The 18,323-nt window shown below is 52.7% G+C and overlaps 1 protein-coding gene across 1 annotated transcript in view; it reads left to right on the top strand.

Annotated features, from left to right (window-relative positions):
• The first annotated feature begins 918 nt into the window (after positions 1-918).
• Positions 919-18,323, top strand: part of EDAR (ectodysplasin A receptor) — a 70,133-nt gene continuing 52,728 nt past the window's right edge. The window contains exons 1-3 of the mRNA XM_073327446.1: positions 919-969; positions 1,498-1,620; positions 3,252-3,433. Of these exons, the coding sequence (XP_073183547.1) occupies positions 919-969; positions 1,498-1,620; positions 3,252-3,433 (356 nt within the window). The remainder of the gene's footprint in view (positions 970-1,497; positions 1,621-3,251; positions 3,434-18,323) is intronic.

Genomic DNA, 18,323 nt, shown 5'->3' on the forward strand with positions numbered 1-18,323 from the left:
GACAGAACGAGGAGTAATGGTCTCAAGTTGCAGTGGGGGAGGTTTAGATTGGATATTAGGAAAAACTTTTTCACTAAGAGGGTGGTGAAACACTGGAATGCGTTACCTAGGGAGGTGGTAGAATCTCCTTCCTTAGAGGTTTTTAAGGTTAGGCTTGACAAAGCCCTGGCTGGGATGATTTAACTGGGAATTGGTCCTGCTTCAAGCAGGGGGTTGGACTAGATGACCTTCTGGGGTCCCTTCCAACCCTGATATTCTATGATTCTATGATTCTGTTTATAACATTCTGGCCCCCCTCCCACGCACACACAGTTTTGCTCTTTGGTTGGCTCAACTCTCAGAGGATAACTAAGACATGAACTCTCAAGGTGGGTTGCCCACAATGAAAACTTCCGATATAGCCTCAGAATGTCTGGCATGTCTGGTCACTTCTACACTCTGTTCTGGAAGTTTTGGGGTCTTTTCTAACTGAGTGACCCTGCCCTGCTCTCTGCATATGTTCAAAGTCACAGAGTATCCCACTAAGATCCAAGTCCCCTACCCACGGCTTCCTTCCCCTCCCCAGGAGAAACAAAATCTAACGCTGCGGTACAAAGCATATAGGTTACATAATGACAGTCCGCTCTCAAGAAGAGTAAAGGGCTTTACTTTTAAAGTAATATTTAGATTGCTTGGTTTTAATTATAAAATGTTCATACTTTGACAGCAGACTAGAACTGATCATCTTCACAACCGCTCTCAAAACCAACTCCCAGCTTGTGAATGAAGCAGCTTTAACTTTGAAGAGTAAAAAGGGGGAGCAGTAGGGAAGAGGACAAAATACAAACCCAAAGAGAAAAACATTAAGAATATTTATGAATGTATATGTTATAATGACTGATCATATCTTTATCTTTTCAGATAAAGTATTAAGAAAATATGGCTCCTCTGGGTGAACATAAATGGACTCATGTGTTCCCTTTTCTGGTGGTAGGTATTTAATTGCCTAAGGTATAACCACCTTGCAAAGATAGCTGTCATTTATGTTTGTGTGATGTGTGTGGGGGGGTGTTTGTTTTTAACTTCAGTAAATTAACATAGCACTTCTACAAACAATTGAAATGGCAGGTTCCTGCCTCAATTTAGCAGCTCATTCCTGTTCATCAAAGCAAAAAGCATGTGCTTAACTTTAGTCCCCTGCTTTAGTCCCATTGACTTCAACAGGACGTACGCATGTGCTTAAATGCTTCACTGAGTTGGGGTCTCAGTGCTCACATCCTAGTCAACTGAATTCAACCCTGGAGTTTTAGGGCACCACCCATTTTGCTGAAATGTGTGTTTTAAAACACCCATAATTCATTCTATCTTCAATTCCAGGCAGTAGCATTAGGATGTTTAGCACTAAAAGTCAATCCATCCACCTTCCAAACCCTAGCTGTTTGGCAAGGATAACATATCTGTAATGGGAAAACTGGTTGATTAAATTAAATATTTTAAATGTTTAACCTTTTGTGACAGGTGTCGCTGGTTTACTCTGCTAATGCTGAGTATTCTAACTGCGGTGAAAATGAATACTATAACCAGACCACTGGAATGTGCCATGATTGTCCCCAGTGCAAGCCAGGAGAAGAGCCTTATATGGTAAGTTCAGTCTCACTCTTACTGTGAAATGTCACACCCGAGGCTGAAATAGGAAAAAATGGCCTACAAAAACTAAATATGTTGTTCATAATGGATTGTTTTTACATTGGGTATAAGTTATGAAAATGCAGTTTAGTGTCTCTGTGCACTGCTAAACAGAAGTGGTTATGGATCTCAGATATCTACTACTGATCATACCAAATATATGATGCTCAGCAGACTGCTGAAAGTGCCACCTGAAATCCTTGGATAAAAGATGCTGTACAAGTGCAAAGGATTCTTGGTTCTTTAAAAAGTATTATTCATTTTTTAAAGATAGACATGATTTCTAACATGATTTTATTATATTTGTATTGGAGAGAGAAAGGAAAGAAACTCAGACCCAATCCAGGAAGCATTTGAGCACATGCTTAACTTTAAGCCTGTATGACTAATGTGCTTAAATGCTTTGTTGGATTGAGGTCTTACTCTTTTATGTTCTGTAAACTACAGCCCAGAAATAGTTTCTTAAAAGTAATACTTTAAAACAGTTCTTATGTAAAAAAATTATACACACACACACACAATTTTGCCAGTAGGCTCATCTTGGTTCCAGTATTTCAGCTAATCAGCAATTTAAAAACCTGACATTAACACTGGAGATTTTATGTGATGAATAGCGTGGAGTGCTTGCTGACCTCCTCCGCCCACAGAGAATTTAATTTTGCTTTCCTGCTAAAATACTTTGGCATTAAAGGAACTTGGAAAACTCTGCAACATTTTAAATTACAGTTCCCAAATAGCCATTTAATTTATAGCAGATAATTTGCACATTAAAAATAAATTACTGAAACCTTTTTAATAGGCTAAATTTCCAATTGTAAATTTTGCACAGTTGCTAATCCTGAATAAATATGTTTGTAATAACCAGTTGGTTTTAGTTCAGAACACCAGTGATGTTTTATTTAATCTAAACTGAATGCTCATCTGGGAAATCAGAGTTAGGGAGTTACTGAGTATCATGCAAACATTGCCATAAGAGAAGCACTCTGAGCCTCTTCCCTCCCCACCAATGAAAAGATCTCTAATATTCCTGCTGGGACAATAATGCTTCACACACATTTTTCTGCTTTAATCCCTAATCCTCAATGCCCTACTGTAGTTAATTGTTTTTGGCAAGGTTCAAATTTCTTGGTCAAGGTATAGTCGTGATCTAGTCTCCAGATAAAATAATAAAGAAAACCCAATCATAATAAGTAAATAAAAAGATTTTGGGGTCTGTTCAAAAGTGTTTGGCGGTCCGGATTTTGCCCCCTGCCCTAATGTATCGTCATCATTTTTCCAGTTGAGGAGTGAATGAAACTCACTTCTGAGTCTGTCAGGAATATAATATAAATAGCTAAAGGGGGTCGCTTTTGAGAAAAACAAAACAGTCTCTCCCCTTTCCCTTCCTAAAAAATCACATCATGCTATCTCCTCGTCATTCTTCAGCCTTATCAGTACAGATACCAAGAGACTGCATCACAAACTTGGCTCTCCTATTTGGTATTCCATAGCACTACAAAGCCATGGGGCCAGACTAGAGCAGTCTCTTTTCCTACATGGTAGCACCAAGTGCAGTTCTATCATACAGTGTCTGTCTGTTGTTATAGACTTGTGGCTATGGTACCAAAGATGAAGACTATGGCTGCGTTCCTTGCCCGTCTGAAAAGTTTTCTAAAGGAGGTTACCAGATATGCAGGCGTCACAAAGATTGTGAGGGATTTTTTCGAGCCACTGTCATGACACCTGGTGATACAGAGAATGATGCAGAATGTGGGCCTTGTCTTCCTGGGTAAGGATATAACCATGAATCTTTACAGACGTGTCCTTCAAAGTGCCCCGAATGTCTTTTCCACATTGATACCTCTGACCTCCTCCTAGTTCCTCCCCACCTGGTTATAAGTACTATGTCAATTAGTCATAATTTATGGTATTGGTAAACATAATAGATGTCAGTGTTTGAAAGCTTTTGAGTAGTTGTAGTAGTAGATTAAAGGAGTATGCCTTTAATCCCATTGAAATGCAATAGATTGAAGGATGTTTCCCCCTTAAAAACAGAGAATGAGACTCCTCTGAAAAAGACCAGCTGTCAAGAGTGGCAATATACAGTATTTAGTAGTTCTGTAGTACAGCTGTCTAAGGTATGTCCACCCTGCCAAAAAAAAAAAAAAATCAAAGGCAGCAAGTCTTAGAGCCTGGGTTAACTGACTTGGGCTTGCACTATGGGGCTAAAAAATACCAGTGTAGACATTCCCACTCAGGCTGGAGCCCAGGCTCTGAAGCCACCTTCATGCAAGGTTTCAAACCCAGGGATCCAGCCCAAGTGTTAATGTCTACACTGCTATTTTTATCCCCATAGCATGAGCCTCAGGCTCTGAGACTCACTACTTCTGGGTTTTGGTTTTCTTTTTTGCATTGTAGATGTATCCTCAAGGGCTACTAAAACCATATTACCTATTATTAACACCCTCTCAAGATTAAAAATAATAATATTCTGTGGCTGATACCAGTCACTTATTATGGGAATGCAGTACTAGAAGGGATAAAAAACAAGGAATTCATAGAGAATGTCATATTGGTTTGAAATGAAGATAGAACAGATGCCATGTATTAGGGATACCTTTTTATTACCATTTTGAGCTCTACTGAGAACAGATAGCATAATTCTGAAGGGAAGAGGGAAATAAAAGTGATAGAACAATCACCAAATCAAATATATTAGAGATGTACTCTTAGATATACAGTAGAACCTAGAGTTATGAACACCTCACGGAAGGAGGTTGCTCGTAACTCTGAAATGTTCATAACTCTGAACAGAACATTATGGTGGTTCTTTCAAAAGTTAACAACTGCACATTGGCTTAATACAGCTTTGAAACTTTATGATGCAGAAGAAAAATGCTGCTTTCCCTTTATTTTTATAGTAGCTTACATTTAACACAGTACTATACTATGTTTAATTTCTTTTTTTTTTTAATCTCTGCTGCTGCCTGATTGTGTACTTCTGGTTACAAATGAGGTGTGTGGTTGACTGGTCAGTTTGTAACTCTGGTGTTCATAACTCTGAGACTCTACTCTATTATCTTTTAATGTCTGCATACATATGCATGCAATCTTTTAGAACTTTATTTTAGTTGGCTTTATTTAAGTAAATATTGTACAAGAAAAATTCACTATTTGGTCACCTTTGGTCTATATGTGTGACTCCCACTGACATCAATGGGAGTTGTGTGCAGGGATTGAAGGTACAAGATAGACTCCATGACTCTATGAAACCTCAGTGACCCATTTACTGATTCAACCGTTTTAAGTAATGTGAGCTAAGGCCAGCAGGAACCACCAAAGCATCTAATCTGACTGACCTCCTGTATATCACAGGCCACCACCCAGTACTCACACATTAAACCCAACAACCAAAATTACACCAAAGTTTTAAAGCCTACAGGAGACTAAGCTATTATGTGCCCCTGGCAGAGAATAGGAGGGATTGAGGTGCACCAATGCTCAGGGCCCCTGCAATGGCAGTAAATTGAGTAAGTGAGATAATGCCAGCAAACCATAATGCCAGTTAATACCAGCAAGCAACCTGCACCCCATGTGACAGAGAAATGTGGAAAAAAACCAAGGTCTCCCCCCAATCTGACGTGGGGGGAAATTCTTTCTCAACCCCATGTGACAATCAGTTAGATCCTGAGTTTATTGCATCAATGATTCTATATGAAATTTTCCTCAGTTTACAGGTAAAAAGAAGGGTTTATCTAGCTGCCAGCCTAGCAAACTCACCTGGTGATTTGAAAGAAATCTCGCTTCGCTGTCTCCTCATACATCACCAACTGTAAGGAAAAGTATGAAGGTTAAATAATGGCCTCAGTCACACCTGCGCAACCTCACGGAAGACTAATGGAGTTGCACAGGTATAACTGGGGGTCAATCTGTAAACAATGAGGCTGCACAGCTGTCACTCGGGGCATGATTGGAAGATACTGTGTTTGCACAGGTGGGAGTGAAAACAGAATTTGGATAAGAGGATTCTATTGCTAAATGGCTGATGCATGAGAAAGAAGGGACTCATTTGACTTTCACATCCCTCAGTGATTTTGGAGGGCTGGCAGTTAGAAAAATATCTTCTTACTTGTAAACTGAGGTGATTGGATATGAAATTACTGAGAGAAAATAAACACGGAACCCCCACTGTGCTATTTTTACAGGCTCGGGCCCCATTTCTTAGAGAAGCCCCACAGGCTGCTCCTAAGTAGCTGTGGAAAGCTGTTATAACTCAGGGCTGCTCTGCCAGACCAGATTATTTGGAGCATCTTGCCATGCCTCCTCACACCTATCTTCTGAATGGGGACAGTGAGGTGGGATGGCGTGTGGGTAGCTCCCTGCCAGGCAAAGGCTCTTTTACACAGGGAGTAATTTTCAAGGGGCAGAGCCTCAATTTGCAGAGTAGAATGGCAGTTAAGAAATGTAATACATATAGCTACCAAGATGATGGGCCAAATTCTGTGATCTTGACCTAGGGATATATCTTGCCATCAGTGCTTTAGCAGAAATACCTCATGGAATCAGTGGCCCTCAGTCCATAATTAGACAAAACTCTATTCTATATAGTAGAGCTCTGCCTGCCACTACAGTGAGCCCGCACACCACTTGCCTCAAATAAGACAAGAGAGAATTATATAGCTTTATCTCTGTATTTGCAGTACAGTAACTCCTCACTTAACATTGTAGTTATGTTCCTGAAAAATGCTACTTTAAGCGAAACGACGTTAAGCGAATCCAATTTCTCTATCAGAATTAATGTAAATGGGGGGGGGGGTTAGGTTCCAGGGAAATTTTTTTCACCATACAAAAGACTGTATTTATATATATATATATATATATATATACATTGTGACAGGGTCGGGCCAGATGGCTATAGGAGAGTAATTTTTTTTGAAGCAAAAGATGTTTTTATTGCATAACGCACTTACAAAGTAAAAACAGCAGCATATGCAATGTGTAACACAGCAACCAATCACAATTGCTTTCTCATTAGCTTCAGGGGAGGGATGTGTTCAAGCTTGCCTGGGCCCAGAGCGGGGGGCTTCCTCGACTCTTGTGGTCTTCCACCCTTCAAAGTTACCTGGTGGCCCAGAGCGAGGGGGCTTCATCAACTCTCGTGGTCTTCCACCCCTTCGAGTTACCTGGCGCCACACCCGAGTGTCACCAACAATTCCCTCCTCTGAAAGCACCCAACAAGAGGGGCAGGCTGTGGGGTGGACAATCCGGGGGGGGGGGGGGGGGGCACATGCACCCATGTATGAAAGGAGGTGGTGGTGGTGGTGTCCACAGCAGCAGTGGCTGGGGCTGGGGTCCCTTACTCTCTCCCCCCAATCAAAGGTCAGACAAAGGGACCCAGATGGGGACACCGAGCAGAGAACCGAGCAGAGCGCCCACCGCTCCTCAAAAGCATCAAGGGAGTCAGTGGACGCTGCCCGGAGGAACTCCGCCCGGATACGTGAACGGACCGAGGATCGGAAAACGGCCCCACAGTCACAGGAAACTCCATCAGCCAACCTCCTCTCTCTGGTTTTATAGATGGTCATTTTAGCAGGGCCAGGAGGAGGTTAACTAGGAGATCCCGTGACTTTGTGAGGCCACGGATGGGGAGTGCATAAATAAAAAGGTGAGGGGAAAAATGCAACCAAAAACATAATAGGAGATTTGTGAGGAGCTGGAACAGGGGCTGCAGCCTGGCGCACTCCAAATATACGTGCGCCAGGGTTTCCCTCACACCACAAAAGGGAGAAGTATCTGGGACGGGGGTGAACTGCGCCAAGTACGTGCCCGTGCTCACAGCTCCATGAAGGAGCCGCCAACTAATGTCCCCGATGGGACTTGGAACCAAGGTGGAATATAGGCTGGCCCACCGGAGCTGCTCACCCTCCAAAGGTGGCAGAAGGTCTTGCCATTTTGTGTCGGGGCGGGACACTAGGGTGAGGGCATGAAGGGTGTGGAGCACAAGCGTGTATAGATGTTTCCTTGGAGCGGTTTCGAAGCATACCTGCTGCAGTTCATGAGGGGGTGAGGGGGTCGATTAGGTCTGAGGGGCAGGGGTCCAATTAAAAGGTCCGGCGGGCCTGGGGTAGAGGGTGGGCGGGGCGTGCCCTCGAGCAGGACCCGGTTGAGGTAAGCTCGAGCAGCGGACGGCAAAGCGGCCTTCACCTCCTGAAGTACGCACCGAGGGTGCGAGGTCTGGAGAGCCCCATGCGCCAGGCAAGCGTCAGGGGATCCAGCCAGTCTCCCCGGTCATAGTCCAGGAGGTCTCCTACTCTCATGACTTCTGGCAGGATCAAGCTCTGGCGCACCGAGCAGGACTCCGCCGCTTGCACATGGAGCTGGGGGTTGTGTAGCAGGAGCTCCACGAGGAGATCTACCCCCTCGGTGGCCGCCATGGATCTGGTCATTAAAAACAGTTTCCAAGTCTGGAAGAGGTCCTTGTAGAAGACCGGCAGCCCCAAGAGGTCTCACGGAAGACCTCCCAGATGAAGATAAAAGAGCTGCTGGTCATATCGGAGCCCTCGGATGTGGCGCAGGATGGCGTTCGCCAGTGTGCTCCATGCTGAACTGCCTGCACCATAGAGGAGCCTCTGTGGGGCCTGGAGACGGAAGACATGGACCTGAGTGTGTAGACACTTCAGGCCCTGTCCTCCTTCCTTCAGGGGTAGATGAAGAACCCCTACAGAGACCCAGTGCTTCCTAACCAAAAGAACCCCAGAATCGATGTCCGGAGGTTGGTCAGGAAACCTGGGGCCGGGACCCGGGTGTTGTGCCGGTACCAGAGAGTGGACAGGACTAGTTGATTAAGCACCAGCGCTCTCCCTCGGAGGGAGAGACATCGGAGTAGTTCCGTCCATTTCCGGAGCCGCTCTATCACCCCACCCTCTAAATTTTCCCAGTTTTCCGGCAGAGAGGGATGCATGGCAGAAAGGTAAATGCCAAGGTAGAGCAGCGGACCCATGCTCCAACGGATAGTCTGAAGCACGGGTGGGAGGGAGCTCGCCTGCCGCCAGTCTCCTACCGCCAAGCCAGAGCTCTTGACCCAGTTGACCCGGGCGGAGGAGGCTGCCGAATAAATGGCCTGGCAAGCCTCCACCTGTGCCAAGTCACCGGGGTCCTGGATCACGAAGAGCACGTCATCAGCGTACGCTGACAGGACCAGCCGCAGCTCCGGCTCCTGCAGCACCAACCCTGTCAACCTCCTGCGGAGGAGACAGAGGAAGGGTTCGATCACCAGAGCGTACAGTTGGCCTGAGAGGGGGCACCCCTGCTGTACTCCTCGCCCGAAGCTGACCGGTTCGGTCAGGGTCCAGTTAAGCTTAACCAGACACTCTGCGGAAGTGTACAGCACCCGGAGAAAACCCACAAACTGGGGTCCGAAGCCAAATGCCTGCAGAGTGCTCAGGAGGTACCCGTGGTCCACCCTATCGAATGCCTTCTCCTGATCTAGGGACAGGAGGGCGAATGACAGACCGTCTCTACGCCCGAGTTCCAAAAGGTCCCAAACCATAAATAGGTTATCAAAGATACTGCGGTCCAGGACAGTGTAGGTCTGGTCTGAGTGGATAAGGTCTGCCAGCACAGACCCTAGCCACAGCGAGATTGCTTTTGCTACGATTTTGTAGTCTGTGCTGAGGAGTGAGATGGGATGCCAATTTCGTAAATCGCGGAGGTCCCCCTTCTTCAGCAATAAGGCGAGCACAGCTTGCCTGCACAAAAGAGGGAGGACCCCGCTCTGCAGAGACTCTGCCCAGACAGTGACTTGGTCTGGGTCGAGGATATCCCAAAACACACGGTAGAACTCCACGGTCAGCCCGTCCATGCCTGGAGACTTATTAGTGGGCATACGACGGAGGGCTTCGCGAACTCGGCCAGGGTGAGAGGCAATTCTAGCCGGTCTTGGTCGCTCACGCTGACCGTAAGGAGCTCCTCCCAAAGCACTCTGCAAGCACTAGGGTCGGTCGGATCTGGGGAGAAAAGTTTTGTGTAGAAGGCTCGGGCCCTCCCACACATCTCCACCGGTTCCGTGAGGGGGGTGCCATCTTCTGCCAGGAGGCAGGTGACGTGTTTCTTAGCCCCCCTCATTTTCTCCAGGGCATAGAAGAAGTGGGAGCCCTTGGTGCAGCCCCATGGTCCACTAAAACAGACAAGCAGGGTGCGGACCCCCGACGGGGTGCCTGATGGGCTGGAGCTTCTAAACCCGCCTCAAGCTCTGAGGCGATAGGGGGTGGTGGAGGGAAGATAGCAGCTCCTAATGGGTCGGGGCAGGAGAACACAACGGCCGCTCCCTGGGGGTTATCAGTTGGGAAAGGGAAGGAGACAGCCCTGGTGGCGGCAATAACATTGCAGGAGGTAAATTGGATAGGGATAGGGGCAGGGGCAGAGGTGAGGTTCTGGGTTTCGGGAGGCAAGCAGCTGGATGGTGGTGCCTCCCAATCAGACTCGAGGATTAAGGGGGTGGGGAGGGAGCTCTCAGTGATACCGGGCGCGGGCTCTTTGGTGGATTTAGCAGCCACAGCATCAGGAGGTGGATTATCTTCTGTTGGGCCCCTGCCCGGGAAGGAAATCGATTGCTCCGCACCAATGGGGGGTGCCCTGGCGACTCGTGTCCCGGCTGCATGCTGCCAGCTGTCACCTGAGCAGGCTCGGTGGTTGTCAGGGGGGTGCCATCAGCAGCCGGGTCGATGGAGGAGTCCAGGGGCTCCTCGGAGGTGGGAGCAGAAGCAGCAGTTAGGGGGAGGGAGCATGGGGAAAAAAGGGGTGGAGTGAGGTCGCCCAAATCGAGGTTTGCTGGCAAAAGGTCATCCTCCCCCTGGGTGACCGGGGTCAGATCTAGGGCCTCGATCTCCTCGAACATGGAGGAGAGGACACTTTCCGTTGCCCGGGGGTTCTCCCCGCTGGCACCTGCCACGACAGTTGCCTCAGGGTTCACGGGGGCTTCGGGTAGTGTCAGGACAGAAGGGGCTTCCTCGAGGGTCTCGGAGGGGAGGGTCTCCCGTGGAGGGGAGACACTACCTTCCGGTGCTACCACGTCTTTCCCGCCTGACACCGGTGGATGGGACGCACTTGTGGGCAAAGCGGAAGGTTCGGCATCGGTGCCCCCCTTCCTGGTCTTCCGGGGGGCCTCCGCCTCAGGTAGATGAGGTGGAGCTCAAGCCTTCCGCTTGCCTCGCTTCCCCTGGACTAGGGCCCAGCCCTCCATGGCATCATCTGGGGGCTGGTTAGCAGGGGTCATGTCAGGGGGTAAAGGCGATGGCTCAGGGACTTGGGTGGGGGGGACGGTGGGGCGGCATAAGGGAGGGAGGATTCTCCCTGGGCTAGGCTCTTTCCCATGCCTGGTGGTATCTCTGCCACACCCTCCTCCATAGGCCCCGCCAGATTGTCAGCAGCGAGGGCGGGGTTCTCCCGCTCATCTGAGCGTTGTAGGGGAGGTGCCCCATGGGCAGGTTTGGGTATCGGGCGGCCAGGGGCATCGGCAATGATGGGGCCGATGTCATGCCGGGTCTCTGGGATCCCTGATGCCCCTCCTTGCCGGGCTAAGGGGCAGTCCCTCCGGACATGCCCTAACGCCCAGCAGCGATAGCACCAGGCTTCCCCCGTGGAGAAATACACCCGGTAATGGGCCCACTGGTGGGGAACTAGGAAGGACCCCTCGAGCGCCTCTCCATCACGTGTCGCCGATGGCAGTAGAAGCTGCACTTGCCGGCGGAAGGAAAAGATGTGATGGAGGGTGGGGTCCTTGCAGCCCAACAGGAGAGGGCTGATGACAGAAACAGGTTTCTCCAGGGTGGAAAGGGCGGGTAACAGGGCAGCATTGGGGAGAAAAGGAGGGACAGAGGTCAGGACCAGGCGGACGCCCAGGTCCTCTAGCGGCTCTAGGGGAACAAACACCCCCCCCCACTGCCAGGCCCCTCTCCACCGCCTCCTGGGCGGCAGCCTCCGCTGCTAAGAAGAAGACAACCTTCCCATACATTTTGAAGGCCACCACAATGGCCGAGGGCCCCACCACTCTCACCAATGCCCACACGTAGGTCTCCACATGGGGCAAGGTGGGCACCAGGAGGCATTGGACATCGTGCTTCCTTGTCATGGTGGGGAAGGGGCCCTGGCCGCTGTTGATGGTGGCGGAGGCGGTGGGCGGGAGAGATGATGAGGTGGCGGGGGGGCTGCCGCCACCCGGGCATACGTCCTGGGGGGTGAGGGAGGGACACCCGCAGAGCTGGTGAAGGGGGCAGCGGGGAGGGACACCGTGGTCGGTGGCGGGGCCGCAGCGGTGGGTGAGGCTCCTGCCACAGAGGGCCTGGTGGTTTTAGTGGGGCCCTTCCCCTTCTTCTTGCCCTGGCCTTTTCCACCAGCTGGGGGGGCTCCCCTAGAGTCTGGGGAGGCGGTGGGCATGGCAGCGGCGGAGGTCACCCAGTGGGGGCGGTGGCAGGTGGTTAACAGGAGTTGGGGTCAGGTAAAAAGGGACAGGCTGTGGGATGGGCAGTTTGGCGGGGGGGGCACATGAACCACCGTACGCTTGTCCAGAGAGTCCTGTTTGGTTGGCTGGTGCTTCTGGCCCACACAGTGGAATCAGGGCGAGCAGCTAAGTCCAGAGGCAGATGTTAAACAGCCAGCAATGACGGTGGAGGAGGCAGTTGTGAAGATGGTAGTGTGGGGGTTGGGAGGACACAGATGGATCGGGGGGCAGCTCCATGTGTGTCCCTACAAACAGAGTCACGACACAGTCAAGGCCTCCCCCCACACAAGAGCACAGTTCGAAAGTTACTCAGTCTTGGGCCCCCTCCACGGCAATTTGTAAGTTCCCCGGGCAGTGTTCCTCTGGTAGACAGCTGTTTCTCTGTCTGTTCTGGGTTTTCTTTTTTGCATTCCAGAAATGCTGGAGCAAGTGATAAGATTCCTCTCAACCGGAGACGGGTCCACAGACAAACAGCAAGCGGCTGGGTCTGGGGGCTGGGTCCTTCCACTCCCCCCCCAGGGAAGCGGGCCGGTAGGCCCCCCCCTCTCTCGGGGGTGGTTTCAGCTGGAGCAGCAGCAGCGTCCGAGGGCGGGCAGGGAGGAGGGGCTAATAGCCGGCCGGCAGCCGGCCAGCACTCTAGCAACAGCGGAAAAAGAAAAAAACAACAAAAGGAAAAGAAAGGGGGGAGAGCATCTGGTCCGGTCGGGGGGGGGGAAGCTGAAAGCAGGGGCAAAAAGCAAGGAAAGCCCAGGCCAGAGGGCAGCAGCAGGAGAGCAGGCTGAGTAGGTCCCTTTTCCCAGAGTAAGGTAACAGGGAAGATTTTTTTTTTGAAACAGAAAGAAAATTTATTGGTAACGCTTACAGAATTACCAAAGGAAACAAAACAACTATGCAACAAAACAACGCAATCAGAAGGTATAACACAGCAGCTTTCAGGAGGGAGAAGTGTTCAGGCTAGCCTGGGCCCAGAGCGGGGGGGCTTCCTCGACACTCGTGGTCTTCCACCCTCCTGAGTTACCTGGTGGCCTAGAGCGGGGGGGCTTCCTCGACACTTGTGGTCTTCCACCCCCTCGAGTTACCCAGTGCCGCGCCCAGTGTCACCGATCCTCCCTTTCCTGAGAGTGCCCGGTAAGATGGGCACGGCTGCGGGGTGGGCGGTTTAGGGAGGGGGGGGGGTAGACACCCATGTATTATAGGACCCCTCCTAGATGACAGGAATGATGGTATCCACAGCGGAATGGCTGGGGCTGGCGTCTCTCGCTCTTCCCCTCAATCAAAGGGTCAGACGGAGGGAACCGGACGGGGTCACCGAGCAGAGAACCCCAGACAGCGCCCACTGCTCCTCGAAGGCTTCAAGGGAGTCGGTGGACGCCGCCCAGAGGAACTCCGCTCGGATACGTGAGTGTACTGAGGATCGGAAAATGGCCCCACAATCGCAGGACGTTTCATGGGCCAACCGCCTTTCTCTGGTTTTATAAATGGCTATTTTAGCCAAAGCTAGGAGGAGGTTGACCAGAAGATCCCGCGACTTTGTGGGGCCATGGATGGGAAGTGTATAGATAAAGAGGTGGGGGGAAAAATGAAGCCAGAAGCGTAATAGAATATTTGTGAGGAGCCGGAAAAGGGGCTGCAATCTGGCACACTCTAAATACACGTGCGCCAGGGTTTCCCTCACATTACAGAAAGGACAAGTGTCCGGAATGGGGGTAAACCGTGTCAGAAACACGCCCGTGCTCACAGCTCCGTGAAGGAGCCGCCAACTGATGTCCCCGACGGGCCTTGGGACCAGGGTGGAATACAGGCTGGCCCACCGAGGTTGCTCACCCTCCAAAGGTGGCAGGAGATCCCGCCACTTTGTATCGGGGCGGGACACCAGGGTGTGGGCGTGAAGGGTGTGAAGCGTAAGTGTATATAAATATTTCCGTGGAGCAATTTGAAAGCTAACCGGCTGCAATTCGTGCAGCCGGCTTGCAGTGAAAGGGTGAGGGGTTTGTTGGGATCTATGGGGTGGGGGCCTGATGGAAAGGTCCGGCGGGCCTGGGGTAAGGGATGGGCGGGGTGCGCCCTTGCACAAGGCTCGGCTAACATAAGCCCGAGCAGCGGGGGTCAAGGCGGCCTTCACCTCCTGAAGCACGCGCCGGGGGGTACGGAGGCTAGAGAGCCCCATGCGCCGAGCGAGCATCAGGGGATCCAGCCAGTCTCTCCGGTCGTAGTCCAGGAGGTCTCCGACCCTCGTAACTTCCGCCAGGACCAACCTCTGGCGCACCGAGCGGGACTCCGCCACCTGCACACGGAGCTGGGGGTTGTGTAGCAGGGCTCCGTGAGGAGATCTGCCCCCACGGTGGCCACCACGGACCTGGTTGTTAGAAACAATTTCCAGGTCCGGAGGAGGTCCTGGTAGAAGACCGGCAGCCCGGAGAGGTCTCGCGGAAAACCCCTCGGAGAAAGATAAAGAGCTGCCGGTCATATCGAAGCCCTTGGAAATGGCGCAGGAAGGCGTGCGCCAGTATGCTCCACGCCGAACTACTTGCACTATAAAAGAGCCTCTGCAGGGCCTGGAGGCGGAAAACGCGGACCTGAGTGTACAGACACTTCAGGCCCTGCCCTCCTTCCTTCAGGGGTAGATGAAGAACTCCAACAGGGGCCCAGTGCATTCCTGACCAGAAGAACTCTAGAATCAATCTCCGGAGGTGGGTCAGGAAACCCGGGGCCGGGGCCAGGGTGTTGAGCCGGTACCAGAGCGTGGACAGGACTAGTTGGTTAAGCACCAGTGCTCTCCCTCGGAGGGAGAGACATCGGAGTAGCCTCGTCCATCTCCGGATCCGCTCTATCACCCCGCCCTCTAAATTTTGCCAGTTCTCCGGCGGGGAAGGATGCGTGGCGGAAAGATAAACGCCAAGATAGAGCAGTGGACCCGCACTCCACCGGATGGTCTGAAGTGCGGGTGGGAGGGAGCTTACCTGCTGCCAGTCCCCCACCGCCAAGCCAGAGCTCTTGACCCAGTTGACTCGGGCGGAGGAGGCTGCCGAATAGATGGCTTGGCATGCCTCCACTCGCGCCAAGTCGCCCGGGTCCTGGACCACAAGGAGTACGTCATCGGCGTACGCCGACAGGACCAGCCGCAGCTCCGGCTCCCGCAGCACCAACCCTGTCATCCTCCTGCGGAGGAGACAGAGGAAAGGCTCGATCGCCAGAGCATACAACTGGCCCGAGAGGGGGCACCCCTGCCGCACTCCTCGCCCGAAGCTGACCGGTTCAGTCAGGGTCCAGTTGAGCCTAACCAAACACTCCGCGGAGGCATACAGCACCCGGAGAAAACTCACAAACTGAGGTCCAAATCCAAACGCCTGCAGAGTGCTCAGGAGGTACCCATGATCTACTCTATCGAACGCCTTCTCCTGATCAAGAGACAGGAGGGCGAACGATAGACCATCTCTCCGCCCGAGTTCCAAAAGGTCTCGGACTAGAAAGAGGTTGTCGAAAATGCTGCGACCCGGGACAGTATAGGTCTGGTCTGGGTGGACCACGTCCGCCATCACGGACCCTAGCCGCAGCGAGATTGCTTTCGCTACGATTTTGTAATCCGTGCTAAGGAGTGAGACGGGACGCCAGTTTCGTAGATCGCAGAGGTCCCCCTTCTTCGGCAGCAAAGCGAGCACCGCTCGCCTGCATGACAGAGGGAGGACCCCGCTCTGTAAGGACTCAGCCCAGACGGTGACTAGGTCTGGGCCGAGAATGTCCCAGAACGCGCGGTAAAACTCCACGGTCAGCCCGTCCATGCCCGGAGATTTATTGGTGGGCATGCGACGGAGGGCTTCCGAGAACTCGGCCAGGGTGAGAGGCAGCTCTAGTCGGTCTCGGTCGCCCACGCTGACCGTGGGGAGTTCCTCCCAGAGCACCTCGCAAGCGTCAGGATCGGTCGGGTCCGGGGAGAAAAGGCTTGTGTAGAAGTCACGGGCCCTCCCACACATCTCCTCCGGACCCGTGAGGGGGGTGCCGTCTTCCGCAAGAAGGCAGGTGACGTGTTTCTTGGCCCCCCTCGTTTTCTCCAGGGCATAGAAGAAGCGGGAGCCGCGGTCCATCTCCCGAAGAAGGCGGATGCGGGATCGAACGAAGGCACCTCGGGCCCGGTGGTCCTCAAGGGCCCGGAGCTCCTCCCGCTTCTCCCGGCACGCTCCGCAGAGGGACGGGTCCTCGGGATCGGCGGCCAGGTGCCTCTCCATCTCTAAGACCTCCCGTTCCAGCTGCTCTATCGCCGCATTTCGCCGTCGGCTGGTGCCCCGAGTGTAGTCACGGCAGAAGAGCTTGACGCGCACCTTCCCGAGATCCCACCATCGCCGCACCGAGGGAAAGGCACGCCACTGCTCTCGCCAGGCCAGCCAAAACTCCCGGAGGGACATCACAAAGCTCTCGTCCTCCAACAGGCTGTTATTAAAGTGCCAATAGGCCAGCCCCGGTCTCTCTGCACGGAGGGAAACCGTTACAGCGACTAAATGATGATCGGAGAATGGGGCCGGCCGAATGGCGGAGGAGTGGGCCTGTGAAAGATGGAAACGGGATAAGTAAATACGGTCCAACCGAGAGTGGTGTGACCGATGGGCCTCCACCCGAACAAAGGTGAACGTGGAGGTGTCATCTGGGTGATGGTCGCGCCAGACGTCCACTAGGGAGTGATGGTCGACTATCCCTTGGAGAATATTCGCAGCGGCCGGACTCGGTTCGGCCCCTGAGCGGTCCCGTTCCTCGAGGGTGGTGTTAAAGTCCCCTCCCAGGACCAGGCACTCGTACGAATCCAGGGTGCCGAGAAAGTCGGACACCTGCTGATAAAATTGTGGCCGCCTGGAGCTCATTTGCGGGGCATAGACGTTAACAAAATTAACCACGAGCCCCTCCATACGGACTCGAAGGTGCAGCACGTGGCCCGGCACGGCCTCATTGACCCCTAGCACCTCAGGCCGTAGGTTGGGGGAGAATAGGGTTGCCACTCCAGCCTGCCAGATCGCAAAGTGGCTAAAGTATACCCCGTCCCCCCACTCCAGCCGCCACCTGTCCTCGGCGGCCGGGTCCGTATGGGTCTCCTGCAGGAAAACTACAGAGTACCTCCCCTCCCGAAGGTAAGAGAGCACCTGGGACCTGCGGAGAGCCATCCTACAGCCCCTGGTATTCAGGGTCGCAATAATAAGAGGCGTCATACGGAGGGCTGGGGGGGTGGGGGTCTCGTATTGGCGGGGGGGTTCAGGGCCCCCGGCGGGTTGCACAGCAACCCATGACCCATCCCGTGGGTGAGTAGATCGCTTCGGAAGCTGCGGGCTCGCTCGTAGGCCGCAGCACCGCGCTTTCCTTGCCCCCTGCCCTCCTTTATAAGGGTCTTTGTGGCCTGGAGAAGTTGATCAAAGTCCCCCCATAGCCGAAGAGCCAGCTGTGCCCTATCGCGGGCGCCACGGGAGTGCTCTAGGAACTTCCGTAGCGCATGCCGCAGCTCATGGGGGGTGGGGTTACAATTCCCGAGGTATTCCCTGATGGGCCTCTTAATACAGCCTCGTGGTCCGCTAAGGCAGGTAGACAGGGTGCGGACCACCGACGGGGCATCTGACAGGCTGGGGTTATTAAATTCATTTCACGCCTTGGGGTGGAGGGGGATGGCAGGGGAAAAATTGCCACTCCTAATGGGTCGCGACTAGAAAGTGCAAAGACTGCTCCCTGGGGGGAGTCTGCAAAAGGTGGAAAGGAAATAACCCCAGGGGCGGCATTAACATTGCAGGAGGAGGGACCTTGGGCAGGGCCAGGGGTGGGGGCAGGGGCAGGGGTAAGGCTCTGGGGTGCAGGAGGCGAGCAGCTAAAGGAAAGTGCCTCCTGAGCAGAGTCAAGGGTTAAGGGGGAAGGGGAGGGGCTCCCAATAATGCTAGGTGCTGGCTCCATGGTGGTCTTAGCGGTCATGGCATCAGGTGGTGGACCGCCCTCTGCAGGGTGCTCACCCGGGAAGGCAAATAGGGGGAGGGAGCATGGGGAAAGGGAGGCTGGGGTAAGGCTGCCCAGCTCGAGGCCAGCCGGCAGCAAATCATCCCCTCCCTGGGTGACCGGGGTCAAATCTAGGGCCTCAATCTCCGCATACACGGAGGAGAGGCCAACTCCTGCCACCCCGGGGGCCTCTCCTCTAGGGCCTGTCTCAACGGCCGCCTCG

This window comes from Lepidochelys kempii, chromosome 1 (assembly GCF_965140265.1).
Source record: "Lepidochelys kempii isolate rLepKem1 chromosome 1, rLepKem1.hap2, whole genome shotgun sequence".
NCBI classification, from domain to species: Eukaryota; Metazoa; Chordata; order Testudines; family Cheloniidae; genus Lepidochelys; species Lepidochelys kempii.